Source organism: Caretta caretta, chromosome 3, assembly GCF_965140235.1.
Source record: "Caretta caretta isolate rCarCar2 chromosome 3, rCarCar1.hap1, whole genome shotgun sequence".
Classification (NCBI taxonomy): domain Eukaryota; kingdom Metazoa; phylum Chordata; order Testudines; family Cheloniidae; genus Caretta; species Caretta caretta.
This window is the reverse complement of record NC_134208.1, coordinates 132,772,341-132,789,616: the sequence shown is the minus strand read 5'-3', so window position 1 is coordinate 132,789,616 and position 17,276 is coordinate 132,772,341. Positions and strand designations below refer to the sequence as shown.

The following is a 17,276-nucleotide window of genomic DNA, read 5'->3' as shown; positions in this document are numbered from 1 at the left end:
CATTGCCACTTTTCTGATTCCCAGGCAAAAAGTGATTTGACTTGTTCAAAAGATAAAAAAAATACACAGCTCAGACCCTATGAAAGTCTTTGTACTCTCACCTCTAATGGCAAGTTGAAAGTGCTGACTTTCAAAAAAGCCTTTGTCCAACTCTTAATGAAAGAAGTCAAAAACAACACTCAAGGGTAATCATATGTTGCAGCCTACATCAGGGGAAAATATAGCATAATTCTATTTAGAAGTCAGAAATGCAGAGATGTTTCTTGGCCTTCAGCGGACTCTACAATATAAATCAATCAAGCAATCAATAATTCCCTTGCACTCTTATAATTCCCTCTGTGACAGCATCTCAGAATGCTCTGAGGAGATGTAAAAAGACAAATTTTACATTGTGACAAAGCTATACTAAATAAAAGGACACTTCAGACTAGACAAACAAATAGCCAGGACTGAGTGTGAGAGAGAAATTAGAAAAAATTATCTGTATTTACCTGGAAATTCTGTTTCTTTGAGTAATAAAGTCCATTGCAGATCCATTACAATGGATAGATCAGCATGCTTGCAGCTTGGAGGCAGAACCAGAACCATCAGTCACTGGCAGAAGGGAAATGCCCCACCCCCTGAAATCACCAGCCCATCAAGTTGACTTGCAATGAGTGAGGATATTCCTGGGTGCAAATTACATTTAAATCTGCTGAGGACAAGGAAGTCAATTTTCTCTCTCGGATCAGGCTGATCATGTTCCTCCTAGTTTATTATGAAAACCTCAACAGACATGTTGACTGTCATGACCAGAACAAGTCTGTGGTCCAAGGAAGGAGCAGTGGGAGGGAGCTGGGCCCAAAGGACCCCTTGCTGTGACTTCCAGAATGGGCAGCATCCATGCTGTGTCTGATTACCTCCATCCACAGCCTCGGTCACCTGAGGGGAGGCTGCTGGGTTCCATTGTCACAAGCATGGCTGCTGGTGTGGCCTCTAGGGACATAGGCACAATCTTCCTTCTGCAGTCATTCCCCTGACACAGAAGGAAGAGAGGGAACTACTTGTCCCTGGAGCCAGTTTTTCCAAATCTGCCTGATTCCTTTTCTGCCCAAAGAGTAGGCCCCAGGCAGCCCTGCCAGGACTAGGCTGTGAAAGAAACTGTTCTCTGCCTGCAGAGCCAACTGAGCCCCTCAACGAGACATTCAATAAGGGAGTGAGGCGAAAGACACAGGCCCTTACTTTTGCCTCTGGCTTTTGTCAGCCTAGTTTTTCCTCCCAAAAGCTTGTGGAGGTGTCAGCTGCTGCAAATACCTTAGGGAGGAAGGGAAGATAAGGAGACAGACTCCCCAAAAGGCAAATGCAGCCTTTCGGACGAGTCTGAGAATTAGACAGACATATTACTGAGTCAAACTGTTATTGAAGACATTTGAAATAAAGCTTGGAATTTCCCTCAGAAAAATTCTTCATCGGGAGGACTGGTTGAGCTGCAGGCTGCCATGGGAGCAGGGCATTCCCCTGCAGCCAGAGACTGACAGGTCTGGTTTACTCTAAAGCTGCACGCAGGCTGAAGTACCCACTGTAACACACTTGTGGACCTTAGCACAAAGAAAAAAATAGACAGACCACTGGAAAGGGAGTTACAGCAAACCAAACAGGGTAGAATAAAATACTTGTATTTTAAGAACATTAATAATTAGGCTCATTTCACATAATTTAGACTAACTCACAAACATACACACACCCCGACAGAGAATATTTTACACCCTTGTGGTAAGCTTTAAAGGTGAAATTACAGTAGTGTGAAAGGACCCATCATAAAGCCCTCCATGCCACTTAACCTCTTCAACAGTCTTCATGAGTGGGCACTGGGCAGGGAAACAAACAGAGCAATCATGAAAGGTTACCTTTGCACCCACCTCACACCATGGAGGAATTCAGTGCTGGCCACAAAAGATATATGTCTACACAGCCAGAGGAAGTTAGCCTCCCAGTCCAGGCTGACAGTTGGAGCTCATACTGGAGATTGGGCTCTGAAGTTTAGGGAGGGGGGCATGGGCATTCATAAAGATCAGCACAAGGGGCTCCTTTGGGGTTGGACAAGAGAGGAGCAGTTGGATCCTTATTTATGCAGATTTAGTGGCCACAAACTCCTGGATAGGGGACAAGAACGACCAACAGGGAGAGCAGCAAGAGGGAGAGTAACTCCGTAGTTTGCCTGAACATTAAACGGATGAATACTCTCTCCCAACCTCTGCAGGCTTTCACACACAACACTAAATTACTCAGGCCATGTGTGAGACTGGGAGAGAACATCAATTTTACACTAAGAGCTAGCTCTTCTTCACTTCCATGATGCCTTAGGTCAGTGTGTGTGATTATCCTTAGCTGCAGTGACTGCTATGAAATGGTACTTGCTGCCCCGGTGCATCTGCCTCAGCCTAATTCTTCCCCATTTGGAGAATGCTTTCTTCCTTTGCTTTTTCACAAATAGAATCACAGAAATACAGGATTGGAAGGGACTCTCAATAGATCACCTAGTCCAATCTCCTGCAATCAGTAGGATGAAGTATTATCAAAACTAATGTTTTTCAAACTTTTTGATACCAAGGACCAGCTTGCTGCCCCCCTAAACTGTGTGAAGGAGATCTCAGGGACTGGCACCAGTCCATGGACTGGTCATTGAGAAACACTGATCTAGACCATCCCTGACAGGTATTTGTCTAACCTGTTCTTAAAAACCTCCAATGATTGAGATTCCACAACCTCCCTAGGTAATTTGTTTCAGTGCTTAACTACACTGACAGGAAGTTTTTCCCAATATCTAACCTAAATCTCCCTCAATGCAATATAAGCCCTTTACTTCTTGTCCTTTCCTCAGTGGATAAGGAAAACAATTTTTCACCCTCCTCTTTCTAACAACATTTCACGTACTTGGAAGATTGTCGTGTCACCCCTCAGTCTTCTCATCTCCAGACTAAACAAACCCAATATTTTCAATTTTTCCTCATAGGTCACATTTTCTAGACCTTTAATCATTTTGTTGCTCTCTTCTGGACTTTCTCCAATTTGTCCACATCCTTCCCAAAATGTGGTGCCTAGAGTTGGACACATTACCTCAGTTGAGGCCTTATTAGTGCTGAGTAGAGTGGAAAAATTACTTCTTGTGTCTTGCTTACGACACCCCTGTCCTCTAAAGCACTTGCTCCCCCTCCCAGCTTGGTACCATCCATAAACTTAGTAAGTGTACTCTCTGTGCCATTGTCCAAATCATTTATAAAAGATATTGAATAGAACTGTACCACGGACAGATCCCTGCAGGACCCCACTCAATATGCCCTTTGAGCTTGAATGTGAGCCACTGATAACTGAGTACTGTTTTCTAACCAGTTGTGCACCCACCTTTTAGTGGATTCATCTAGGCTATATTTCCCTAGTTTGCTTAAGAGACGGTCATGTGAGACAGTATCAAAAGCCTTACTAAAGTCGAGATATATCACATCTACTTCATTTTCTGTTTTACTTTTTGGCAGCCTCTCTATCCTCTTTACTGTTGCTCCTTTGCCTTGAATTCTAATAATCTGTTGCAGAGAGAGACTGAAAAGAGAGAGGTAATAACTAAGAGGGGATATGATAAAGGGGTATAGAATAATGAATGGTACACAGAAAGCGGTCAGAAACATCTATTCAACCTCTCTCACAATGCAAGAACAAGGGAAATGAATGAGGACCTCAGGATTTAGCTAAATACAAACAGGACCTATACACATAGCACCACTGAAATGCAGCCACCTCTGAGAAGGTGAGTGGCAGCTAGGTAGCCACATGACAGTTGGGGGAATGAGGAGATTTTGGTCATGGTTACTGGGACAGATCCCTACTCTTAAGAAAGTGCCATAGAATCTTTAATGTCAACAAGATAGCAGAGAGGACCTCAATTTAAGGTCTCATCTGAAGAACATCCACACAATAAAACACACAAAACTTCCTTTATCTGTATTGGCAGGATAAAGACTCTGCTGACTGGGACCTATTTATAAATTGTAGTCAATTGCTTTGAACTTTGGTTCTTTCAGAAATATATTCAAAAGACCAAATAACCAATGTCAGTCAGGTTTATGGCCATAAGCCAATGATAATATAGGACAGGAAAAAGGTCCTATATGATACCAGCCTCCGGGAAGCTGTTTCATGCAGCAATATTACAGTCACATTAATATTACATTGTGAAACAAACTGTGTGTACAGCAGAATTCCCTAACGATACCATATGTATGTACAGTGCAGTCTGAATGGCAAATCTATTTTTCATATTGTTAAACATATTGAGCAACAATGTTTTTCTTTCTTCATCCCTCCCTCCTTTCTCACATAAATCAATCTTTCTAAAAACAAGATCTTTTGACTCAATCTGGTTTTGTCCTCAACTGAGATTGCAGAATGGTTCAACAATATTCCATCTAATAACGTTTTCACCCTCTGAGCATTTGCACTTCACTTTGAATTAATCTTTGTCAGATAAGCCCCAGGCAACATTACAGCAAAGTGGACTAGTTAAACAAAACTTCAAGTTTGGCTCCTGGAGCCCCTGGCCATGTCAGTACTGCAATAACTAATCCAGAGAACAGAGAATTTCTGTATCTTCAAAAGATCACACACACTCTGTGGAACTAATTTCTACCAATTAACGTTTGGCGTGTGGCAAGGGTGGAAAGGAAGACAGACTGTTTCAAGTGTGCTGAAGGTTATTTAATTGAATTTATGTCCTGAATGGCATTCAGCTGCACAGACAACAGTCAGTGCACTGAAATCCATTTTGGGGATAATGTGCTGCAGAGTCACATGCCCAGTCTCACCTGTAGATGTGGGTAAAATCACATGAGGCAAAATACTAAATCAAACTGTGAAAGAGAACACAAAACAAAAGTGAAACAGACCGTCTTGATTTTCATTGCCCAACAGAGAAATGCAATAAAGTAAACAAAGAGTATGGTGTCAGATGAACCGAATCTTTAAAATTATTTCACTTAATAATCTGTGGTTATAAATTACATAAAGAATTTTTTTTGTTTACAACATATAGTTTTTAAATTGACAGTATCCCCTCTGTGTGTGGTCACCCATCACAAGGTATTCAAAGAGCTTCAAAACACAGACCCATCTTTCTTTGACTATTTCCAAAAAGTATGTATGCATCTGATGAAGTGAGCTGTAGCTCACGAAAGCTCATGCTCAAATAAATTGGTTAGTCTCTAAGGTGCCACAAGTACTCCTTTCCTTTTTGCGAATACAGACTAACACGGCTGTTACTCTGAAACCTATTTCCAAAACGTCTCCTTTAGCTGAGAAAGAGGTATGTTGTGATGTGTGGAGCTGAGAACTCCTGTGTTCCAATCCTAGCTCTGCCACAGCATCACTGTATGACATTAGGCAAGTGGCTTGCCTCTTTGTACTCCAATTTCCTCATAAGTAAAAAATGGACAGCAATACAAAGTCCCTCACAAAGTTGTTATAAAGAGTAGTTTGGGGCCCTGTCTTCAGGCCAAAAAGGCCATGTTTTTCAATCATATTAGCTCAATCAAAACAACTTACACAACTAAAAGCATCATCAAGATGCAAGCTAACATATTTGAAGCCACATTAAGTGGCCATGTTTTAGCATAGCATTCCCGTCTCCCAAAATAGGGCCCAAAGAAGTGTATATAAAATGCTTTGAGCATGAAAAGAGCAATGTAAGTGCTAAATATTACAGTTATATACTGTAAAGCATTTGTTTTCAAATAATCCATCACATAGAAAAGATGAACAAGAAAAAACAAAGGTGCATTAGTAAGCTTGAAAAGAATTTTTGAAAAGAAAATTGATTAGCTTGGAACAACACTCAATCCACATTACAATAAAATAGACATTAAATACTTTGTACTCTAGCTTTTGTACAAAAATATTTGTGCAATTAGTTTCCCTCTAAGAGTTTTTCCTTGTTCTCCAAAGTTTGCTTTATGATGTTCCTATTATATAATTAATAACATTTAGACCAAAGGAAAGGAAAATAAATTTCATTTTTACAATCAATTGAGAGTTGCTAAACAAATTTAATTACAGTACACATTGTTTTGAGAGATACTTGACATCAGCCTTGCATTATTCTATTGCTGAATGTGATTTATGGATAAAATAAATAAGTAAAGGGCACTTTACAGCAACACTTTACTGGCTGGCATGATGCCGTTATTAGAACAGATACACAATATCTGCACCTGGTACCCAGCCAGCTGGCCTTCAAACCCACCAGTGCTGAATGAGGCTCAGCTGTAAGCGTCAGCACTGTAGTTCATATGCATAGATTCATTTGAATAATAATATGTGGCTAAAGTTTGATTCATTGATCATACAAATAGCTCTGAACTATCTTTAAAAGAATTAGTAATATTTCTTTTTTATGTTTCATAAAATAAAATCCCCATTACCAGCTAAATCTCTTTCACATTAGGAATAAAGAACCTCAATGGTTACAAACTCAAAATTGAACAACAATCTACTAAACTCTGCTAATTCTGACTAGGTATTTTAACCTGTTAACTGACATGCCAATATCTTCCCCAAGGAATGACAATTCAGAATAAGTTGACTAAAAGTGGAGGACTTTTTCAGGCACATATAATTTCCAGTATGTACAAGCAGCTGTAAATTATTATTGATGCCAGATGCACTATTTTACAGTTGTAGCTGTTTTAATACATTACAAAGTGGCAACAGAGCATTTACTGGACCAGGTATAGGTCATTGTGACCTTGACTATAAGTGACTTTATAGTCTTAAAGAAAAACACCAATCATTTCGCACAGCCTAGAAGATTAAAATTCACCTGTTATGATGAACGAGCTGCATTTATTGTAGGAACATATCCCTCCCGACCCCTCTGGACACACAAAGCCTTGAATATAGCAGAACCAGCAAGGTTCTCCTGTGGAGGCAGCAGGGAGTCCATGCTGGGAGTCTGCAACGCCTGCACACCATGCAGCACACCTCTGTAGGTGCTTTCTGCAATCCAACATAGCACATGGTTTTGGGACAGATAAGGAACAGGGCAGGAATGGAAAATCAGTGCAAATTCACCTTCCTTTACACTGAGGGAGGACAATGCGGAACAGCTGGAGCAAAGGCTACTTAAACCAGAGAGAACCTCAGCAGTAAAGTATCTTGGAGAGGAGACTGCATTCCCACCCAAGCCACAGAGGTGCCAGCACACAGAACATGGCTTGAGCAAATGAGCTGAATGCAGGATTTGGATCCATTATTCTTATTTATGTAGTACTATAAGTCTGCATGATCTTTGTTGACATAAAATCTGACAAGTTCCTGTCCCCAAAAGTTTATAATCTAAATTAGGTGAAAAAACACCACATTCTTTTCAAGGGGGAACAGGAGGGGAAAAGAAACGATGACAGAGAAGGTATACAGCAGCAAGTTCACTGTTATGTTATTTCGGAGCCCATTACTAACGATGTTCCCCACACACTTTTTCCCTAAAGCAGAAGCATTATTTATGATGCTGGTTCCATGAGACCCCATTGCAAGAGTTCCAACTTACTCATATAATGGTATAACAATCTGCAATTATTTAGTTTATACATTTTTAAAGAACTTTCAAGATAGAATATGTCAAGTACTATTAAAATCACTTATTGACAATGCAAGAAAGAAGAAAAAGAAGATTGAATATGCTCCTGTAACCAAATCCAAAAATAACAGAAGGTACTGGAATCAAAGCATAATCTCTGGCAACTGCTAGGCCACCAAACTGCGAGACAGTAGAGACAAATTTTCACATAGAATAAAAACAGGCACGAAAGCTACAGAACAACAACAAAATTCAAGTTACCATTGCCTACATTCTAGATTAAAATTCAGAGATGAATCTTTCTTTGGACATTCTTCTGACAATTTTTAAAATAAATTAGCACATACAAACAACAACACCTCATTAATATTAATAAAATCAAAACAAACCCAGTAAATGCAAAGGGTAAAAAGGAAGAAGAGATAAAACTGTATACTGGTGATCAGATAGAAAATAAAGTTATGATAAACAAGATTCTTTTCTAAGGTCCTGCTGGCATATAAAGACAGCGGGTAACATTTTCAAAAGAGAATTAGGAGCTTAAGTCCCATTAATACTCAATGAGACCTAGGCTCTGAAGTGCCTCTAGTCCCTTTTATAAATGGGACTTGGGCACAGTAGAAAACGTGACCCAATATGTCTATACTCCTATATGTACATTAAGAGAAGCCACCAGGCTGTGCACCAAACAAAATTATGCATCCCAAGATGCACCTTCCTTCCCTCTCTTCCTTCTCCATTGTTTGTTCCTATCCCTCAGGATGTGTCTCTCTATTTAGGTTGGAAGCAAGCATATCTTTTTAATTTTTGTCCGTATGGTGCCTAGCACATATTTTGAGCATGCAAGGAATAAATTACACTTACCACATTGCAAGTGCTGGGGAGAAAGTGTATGTGCTAGTAAATAAGGAGCATGTTGAAACTGATGATGATTAATAGCTGAGGGAATAAAATGCTTTTGGTAAATGTGTCTTTGATCAAAACAAAAGGGGGGAAGAATTTTAAACAACTGATAAAGAAGGAAGGTCTTCTACAAATATCTATTGATTAGGGTTGTCGATTAATCACAGTTAACTCACGCGATTAACCAAAAAAAATTAATTGTAATTAATCCCACTTTTAAACAATAGAATACCAATTGAAATGTATTAAATATTTTTGGATGTTTTTCTACATTTTCAAATATATTGATTTCTATTACAACACAGAATACAAAAGTAAATAAAGTACTCACTTTATATTATTTTTATTACAAATATTTACACTGTAAAAATGAAACAAAAGAAATAGTATTTTTCAATTCATCTCACACAAGTAGTGCAACCTCTATCGTGAAAGTGCAACTTACAAATGTAGATTTTTTTTGGTTACATAACAGCACTCAAAAACAAAACAATATAAAACTTTAGAGCCTACAAGTCCACGCAGTCCTACTTCTTGTTCAGCCAATCACTAAGACAAATACGTTTGTTTACATTTACGGGAAATACTACTGCCTGCTTCTGATTTACAATGTCACCTGAAAGTGAGAACAGGAGTTTGCATGGCACTTTTGTAGCCGGCATTGCAAAGTATTTACATACCAGATATGCTAACCATTCATAGGCCCCTTCATATTACAGCCACCACTCCAGAGAACATGCTTCCATGATGAAGATGTTCCTTAAAAAAATAGTGCGTTAATTACATTTGTGTCTGAATGCCTTGAGGGAGAATTGTATGTCCCCTGCTCTGTTTCACTCGCATTCTGCCATATATTTCATATTATAGCAGTCTCGGGTGATGACCCAGCATGTTGTTTGATTTATGAACACTGTCACTGCAAATTTGACAAAATGCAAAGAAGGTACCAATGTGATATTTCTAAAAATAGCTACAGCACTCGACCCAAGGTTTAAGAATCTGAAGTGCCATCCAAAATCTGAGAGGGACAAGCTATGGAGCATGCTTTCAGAAGTCTGAAAAGAGCAACACTCAGATGCAGAAACTACAGAACCCGAACCACCAAAAAAGAAAATCAATCTTCTGCTGGTGGCATCTGACTCAGATGATGAAAATGAACACATATCGGTCCACTCTGCTTTGGATCATTATTGAGCAGAACCCGTCATCAGCATGGGTGCATGTCCTCTGGAATGGTGCATGAAGGGACATATGAATCTTTAGAGCATCTGGCATGTAAATATCTTGCGATGTTGGTTACAACAGTGCCATGAGAACGCCTGTTCTCACTTTCAGGTGACATCGTAATCAAGAAGTAGGCAGCATTATCTCCTGCAAATGTAACCAAACTTGTTCGTTTGAGCGATTGGCTGAAGTACGACTGAGTGGACTTGTAGGCTCTAAAGTTTTACATTGTTTTATTTTTGAATGCAGTTATTTTTTGTACATAATTTGACATTTGTAAATTCAACTTTCATGATAAAGGGATTGCACTGCAGTATTTCTATTAGGTGAATTGAAAATACCATGTCTTTTGTTTTTTACAGTGCAAATATTTGTAATAAAAATAAATATAAAGCGTACACTGTACACTTTGTATTCTGTGTTGTAACTGAAATCAATATAGTTGAAAATGTAGAAAACATCCAAAAATATTTAAATAAATGGTATTCTATTATTGTTTAACAGTGCGATTAATCGTGATTACTTTTTTTAATCGCTTGACAGCCATACTATTTATAAAGAGCAGCTATATCATCCTTGGAAACTCTGACCATCAAATCAACTTGATCAGATTATATAATTCCAAGTGTATTAGGGAAATTAGCAAATGAATTTGTTATTATATCCAAAAAACTACATTAAAAGAATGTTAAGGTTAAAAAGTCAAGCACTCAGTGTAAGGAAATGCCAGAATTAAGATTGCCTGTGCAGCTGTCCAGCCCCACCCCAAACATGGGTAGTTCTAATAGGGCAAAGGGTGTGACAAGGAAGCCTTGGAGAGATGTTAATTCAGCCTCTGCAAGTGGCCACAAATTAAAGCTGCCATCCCTTGGTAGAACTCCCAGGAAGGATGTTCAGAACAAGACTAAGGAAGGAAGGAGAAGAAGGGTTACTAAACTTAGTTTGAGCAGTTGAGTATTAATGAATTTGGAAAAACAATTTCATCATTTATCTGTACAACACAAGGCACAGTCAGAATATCAATAATAGTAAAATAATAATAAGCACTATTGCAAATCCAAAACATTTTGTACTAATAAATGTGAAACTGAACCAGGTATAAACAAGAAGTGTTTATTGTCCAAACTGAGCAAAATGCAAAGAATAGACAATTTGTAACAGTAAGAAGCAAATAAATTAATTCTTATATATCTTTCAGACTGAATAATCTGTGTTATTAAAAACAGTTTTTGTTTGTTTTTTTGAAAAGCAGAGACACGTTTTTTTTCCTGACACTGTCCCTTTAAAGTTTATATTGCAAGCACTAGGCTTCTTTTTTCTATCTGCATTTCTCTGATTATCTGGTTTATTTTTTTTTAATATACATTCCTCTGAGTCAGGTCATCTTTGAAGAGCATGAGGGAAAACAAATGGCAGCTGATGCAATGGTTCAGCAATATAAATTCAACATGTCATTGAAAATATAATGGAAAATAATTAAAATGCATAAATACCTCTTGATGGTCCCAGGGAGATCCAAGCTAAATGGAATTTGATCTGACAATGCTAAAGTGTCATCTAAGGCCTTGCTTATTTCCTGTAGCTCTCTCAAAGATACGCAGCTAAGCAAGGCAGTCAACTCGCAGTCCTGCGACTGAATAAGCCTATCTTGCTCTTCAATATCTCGTCTTAACTGTTGATCTTTTGCTTCTAGCACAGCCAGCCTTGCTCTGAGGTCTTCAATTTCTTTCTGTATGGAGTAGAGACCAAAGTTTATTCATTAACCTTGTTAAGGAAAACAAGTCTGCTGCTAATAAAATATAGTATATTATAGGCAGTGCAGATGGCAGTCTATAGTTAAAGGTGACAAGCACTTTCCGTTATAAGACTTTATTTTCAGTTTCTTATAACTTTGCCAAACTTTGACCATTTGGTCTGAAATTTTCCATACTGGGTCTCTGCCTCAGGCTGAATTTTTTGGAAATTTTCAGCAAAAACAGTTTCACTGTTTCTCAGCACAACGTTAGGGGAAAATACATTGTTTTTACCCATGTTAATAATTTCTTATAGACATTTTATTGAGATGCTCTAACACCTCTATGCTCTGGAGCAGGCGCTTGAAACTTCACTGAAGGTCAGCCCTGTGTCAGATATATGTCTTTTCCCGTCCCTGTGAAAATCTGGCCAAGTTATGGACCTATGAAAAATCTCAGTTTGCACATGATCAGTACAGACTTGTTAGAGTTTGGCAGCTAAATTTTCTGAAGATTCAATCTAGACTAAGCATTCCATCTACATCAGTGCAGGGCTGCAGGAGCTGAGCAAGACTTTCCCTGCAATTGCTCCTCCCATCTGCCAATGTGGTGGCAGGCACAGGAAGAGAAAGAAGGGAGACTCTGTCTCCTGTGCATCAATACTCCACAATATTTAAGTTTGTAAAAAGCATAAGAAATAAAATTAAAACATTAATAAAACATTACAAAGTTGCAAAGTCAAGCACTCTTGTCCAAACTAAATTCCACCCTTTGTGTATTATCGTAGTCTTTAATGACATGATCAAACACTAATTCTCAATAGGACCCGTGTGTCATTCTGTGCACAGGATGGATGGTGCTCTCAGAAGGAAGCAGGGTTGTGCAGTTAATGAGGCTGTTGACTTAGCACCACTGCCTCATTTGTTGCAGAATTCAGAAGGTGGGTAGCGAGCAAGGCAGAGGATTGCATGGAAGAGAAAGAATGATCTCATTGTCTAGACAGCTGAATGCTAGTCTGGAGAACTGAATTCTATCCTTGCCTGTGCCACACAGTTTCTCATTTTCTGGGTGTCTAGCACCTGGGGGCTCTGATTTGTAGAAAAGGTGAGTGCTTATAACTGCAAACAAAGTCAATGATAACTGTGCTATGAACACATTAAGTGTTATAAAATGATACATTCTCTGCAAAATCAGACCCTAGGCATCTCAAAATGGGCACCGAAAATTAATGTGTATTTTGACATCAATGTCTCTGTGTCTTAATTCTCCATCTGTAAAATGGAAATAATACTGCCTTTCCTCCTAGGGGTGCTATGAAGATAAATTCATTAACGTTTGTGGAGCACCCAGATACTCAAATGATGAGCACCATAGAAAAACCCATGAGGATAATTAATAATTCTGTATTCAGAGCAGGGTTTGAATAGTGTGCTGGGGCTACACATTAAAGATTAATGAGGATAAAATGGAACATTGAATAGCTGCTCATTCACTAAGCACTGTCCAGTCTGTGCACTGAATGAGGTCAGGGTCCTGTCAAAAACATAGATGTGATCACATAATTAAAGATTGTCATAATGCATATATACAAGAGGGCTGAATTAAGGATCCAGAGGTAACCTTGTATTTGGCATTTCCTAATTTCTGAGAGCTTGACTTTGCAACCTTTACATTCTTTTAATGTAGTTTTTTTGTATATAATTTAAATGTTAACAATATTCAGTAAAGCAGTAATGCTCACTTTCTGAAAGGTATATTTTAAAGTTTGCCAGAGAGTAAACATTATTCCAACTTTATATTTCTATTACTTAGCATAAGAAGAAACAGTTCTTGCATATTAAAGGACCAAATTAGCTCAAAGAATTCAACTTACTGCAATGTTGCACAGTAGATGCATCAATAATTTTATTTTTTCTTAGAAGTAGCAACAAGAGAACAGAGCAGCTGATGTTTCATCCCACAGGCATTTGTCAAGGAGATAACAAAGGTCAGCAGGCCAAAAACATCAGTTTTGTTTTTGTGAGTCTCAAATCAGGTTTTTAGTGTGCACAAAGAACATTTCCTTCTCTGTACTACTGGTTTGGGAATACTGCCAGAATTTTAGATAGCCTCACTTAATACAAAGCCCTCCACATTCTTTGAAAATGTACTAATTGTAATGAGTGCAGTAAGAGACTTATGGGGGAATGTACAGGAAGATGAACAGAACTGGTTTTATAATACAGTTTTCATATTCAAATATCGTACACTACAATTAATTAGATACTAGTATTGCAGAGCCTGCATAAGCAAAAGAGAAAGCTACCATACACTTAAAAATAGTTCACATGCATTCTTGGGGGACTGAAACCTATTTTATTCAGAATAGACATTTTGGCTAGTAAACTGCAGTTATCTCCTGATTTTTTCCAGAAGTGTCATGGGATCTTTAATGTCCTCTTGGGCAGCCACGTGAGATGACAGAAAGGACCTCAATTTAGCACTGTTATCTAAGAAATTCTCTGTTTCTTTAATGTATATGCTTCCCACCTCACCTCTTCCTACCACTGAACACACGAAAAAAATTATGAACAAGGAGCCTTGCAGTAAAGATCAGAAGAGTATGGCTACAAGCCTCTAGTTAGCCCTCCAGGATAATTCATTCTTCAGTGTAATCACTAAAGTTGATCAGGAATATTAGAGAAAAGAGGGTTTCATTCTTAGACAATAAGGAATAGAGCCTTTTGGGTGGTGGGGATATGAAGAAAAATCTAAACTATAGTTGAAGAGTTTGCAATTAATTTTACACAAACATTACAGCAGCAGCCATTTAAACAGTTAACATTTATAACCATTACCACACAGGTTTCAGAGTAACAGCCGTGTTAGTCTGTATTCGCAAAAAGAAAAGGAGTACTTGTGGCATCTTAGAGACTAACCAATTTATTTGAGCATAAGCTTTCGTGAGCTACAGCTCACTTCATCGGATGCATACTGTGGAAAGTACAGAAGATCTTTTTATACACACAAACTATGAAAAAATGGGTATTTACCACTACAAAAGGTTTTCTCTCCCCCCACCCCACTCTCCTGCTGGTAATAGCTTATCTAAAGTGATCACTCTCCTTACAATGTGTATGATAATCAAGGTGGGCCATTTCCAGCACAAATCCAGGGTTTAACAAGAACATCGGGGAGGGGGAGGGGTAGGAAAAAACAAGGGGAAATAGGTTACCTTGCATAATGACTTAGCCACTCCCAGTCTCTATTCAAGCCTAAGTTAATTGTATCCAATTTGCAAATGAATTCCAATTCAACAGTCTCTCGCTGGAGTCTGGATTTGAAGTTTTTCTGTTGTAATATCGCAACTTTCATGTCTGTAATCGTGTGACCAGAGAGATTGAAGTGTTCTCCGACTGGTTTATGAATGTTATAATTCTTGACATCTGATTTGTGTCCATTTATTCTTTTACGTAGAGACTGTCCAGTTTGACCAATGTACATGGCAGAGGGGCACTGCGGGCACATGATGCCATATATCACATTGGTGGATGTGCAGGTGAATGAGCCTCTAATAGTGTGGCTGATGTTATTAGGCCCTGTGATGGTGTCCCCTGAATAGATATGTGGCACAGTTGGCAACGGGCTTTGTTGCAAGGATAGGTTCCTGGGTTAGTGGTTCTGTTGTGTGGTATGTGGTTGCTGGTGAGTATTTGCTTCAGGCTGGGGGGCTGTCTGTAGGCAGGGACTGATTTGTGAGAGTGTTGGGTCATCCTTTAGGATAGGTTGTAGATCCTTAATAATGCGTTGGAGAGGTTTTAGTTGGGGGCTGAAGGTGACGACTAGTGGCATTCTGTTATTTTCTTTGTTAGGCCTGTCCTGTAGTAGGTGACTTCTGGGAACTCTTCTGGCTCTATCAATCTGTTTCTTCACTTCCGCAGGTGGGTATTGTAGTTGTAAGAATGCTTGATAGAGATCTTGTAGGTGTTTGTCTCTGTCTGAGGGGTTGGAGCAAATGCGGTTGTATCTCAGAGCTTGGCTGTAGACAATGGATCGTGTGGTGTGGTCAGGGTGAAAGCTGAAGGCACATAGGTAGGTATAGTGGTCAGTAGGTTTCCGGTATAGGGTGGTGTTTATGTGACCATCGTTTATTAGCAGTGTAATGTCCAGGAAGTGGATCTCTTGTGTGGACTGGACCAGGCTGAGGTTGATCGTGGGATGGAAATTGTTGAAATCATGGTGGAATGCCTCAAGGGCTTCTTTTCCATGGGTCCAGATGATGAAGATGTCATCAATATAGCGCAAGTAGAGTAGGGGCATTAGGGGACGAGAGCTGAGGAAGCGTTGTTCTAAGTCAGCCATAAAAATGTTGGCATACTGTGGGGCCATGCAGGTACCCATAGCAGTGCCGCTGATTTGAAGGTATACATTGTCCCCAAATGTAAAATAGTTATGGGTAAGGACAAAGTCACAAAGTTCAGCCACCAGGTTAGCCGTGACATTATCGGGGATAGTGTTCTTGATGGCTTGTAGTCCATCTTTGTGTGGAATGTTGGTGTAGAGGGCTTCTATAGCCATAGTGGCCAGGATGCAGTTGATAGATTTCCACTCCATACGGCTAAATGCAGTGCCTTGCATAATGACAGGTTTCAGAGTAACAGCTGTGTTAGTCTGATGTAGAAGCCCTCTACACCAACATTCCACACAAAGATGGACTACAAGCCGTCAAGAACACTATCCCCGATAGTGTCATGGCTAACCTGGTGGCTGAACTTTGAAAACCTTTTGTAGTGGTAAACACCCATTTTTTCATGGTTTGTGTGTATAAAAAGATCTTCTGTACTTTCCACAGTATGCATCCGATGAAGTGAGCTGTAGCTCATGAAAGCTTATGCTCAAATAAATTGGTTAGTCTCTAAGATGCCACAAGTACTCCTTTTCTCATTACCACACAGATGCTTTCTATTCTAAATGGAGAGGGAGACCATGGTAATCTCAAGTATCAGTGCATAATTACTATTGGCAAATGCTGACTTTTTCATGACCATCACGGTGTCCCTACAAAATGTACGGATCATCTTACATGAACAAAAGCTGGAAAATCACATACTGATAATCAAATCTGAAAAGAAGTGAACAGGAGATTGTATTCTTCAAAACTCTCTTTTTGTCTTCAAATAAAAACTGCTAAAGATCAGTAAAGCATAGAGAAGGCAAATCAGACCTGTGAACCTAAAGAGCATACTTAAAAGATAATGAGGAAAGCTAAAGAATGCACATGAGCAACTGAGCCTTCAACTCCTCCTTGTCTGTAATGAGATTCACACTACCCCAGCCAGTCATCACTGAGATAATCAGCTGGACTACAGCCAAGTCTCTAATTGCTGCACAGAAGTAGTATGCTATACTATCAGTCTGTTTAGTTCAGCAAGAACGCCTACAAGCTACCTTTTCCCCCCACTAATGGTTTTTGCCACAACTTTACTTTTCTTCTTACCTGCAACCATTGCTTTTCTTGAAGAAGCTGGTTTCTTTTTGTAGCTGAAACCTGTATCCTCTTCTGGTAAGCAGGACTCAAAAGCTTTTGCTCGTTTTTTTGCCAGAGCTGTGCTTCTTCACTTCCAACCCTTTAAAAATGACAAACATTTATATTTTATGTGACGATTGGGTATTCAATTCTGGAAGATTAAAAGGAAATGTACCGTGTCACCCTAGGAGTTGTGATGACCCATCATCAAAAGAGTGTCTGAATCTTTAAAACAACATTATTTAAGAAACTAGAGTGTTTTTTCCTTTACATATCCCCTTATTTTATCAAACCCTGACTCTGTTTTTAC

At 39.1% G+C, this 17,276-nt stretch overlaps 1 protein-coding gene across 7 annotated transcripts in view; it reads right to left on the bottom strand.

Moving 5' to 3' along the window:
- Window positions 1-17,276, bottom strand: part of DISC1 (DISC1 scaffold protein) — a 352,964-nt gene that overhangs the window by 220,448 nt on the left and 115,240 nt on the right. For all 7 annotated transcript variants that reach the window (XR_012667726.1, XR_012667727.1, XM_075126899.1 and 4 more), the window contains 2 exons: window positions 16,937-17,066; window positions 11,221-11,456 (listed from right to left, as the gene is read on the bottom strand). Coding sequence is in view for 5 of the 7 variants with exons in the window: in XM_075126899.1 (XP_074983000.1) it covers window positions 11,221-11,456; window positions 16,937-17,066 (366 nt within the window). In the remaining 2 variants the exon portion in view is untranslated. The remainder of the gene's footprint in view (window positions 1-11,220; window positions 11,457-16,936; window positions 17,067-17,276) is intronic.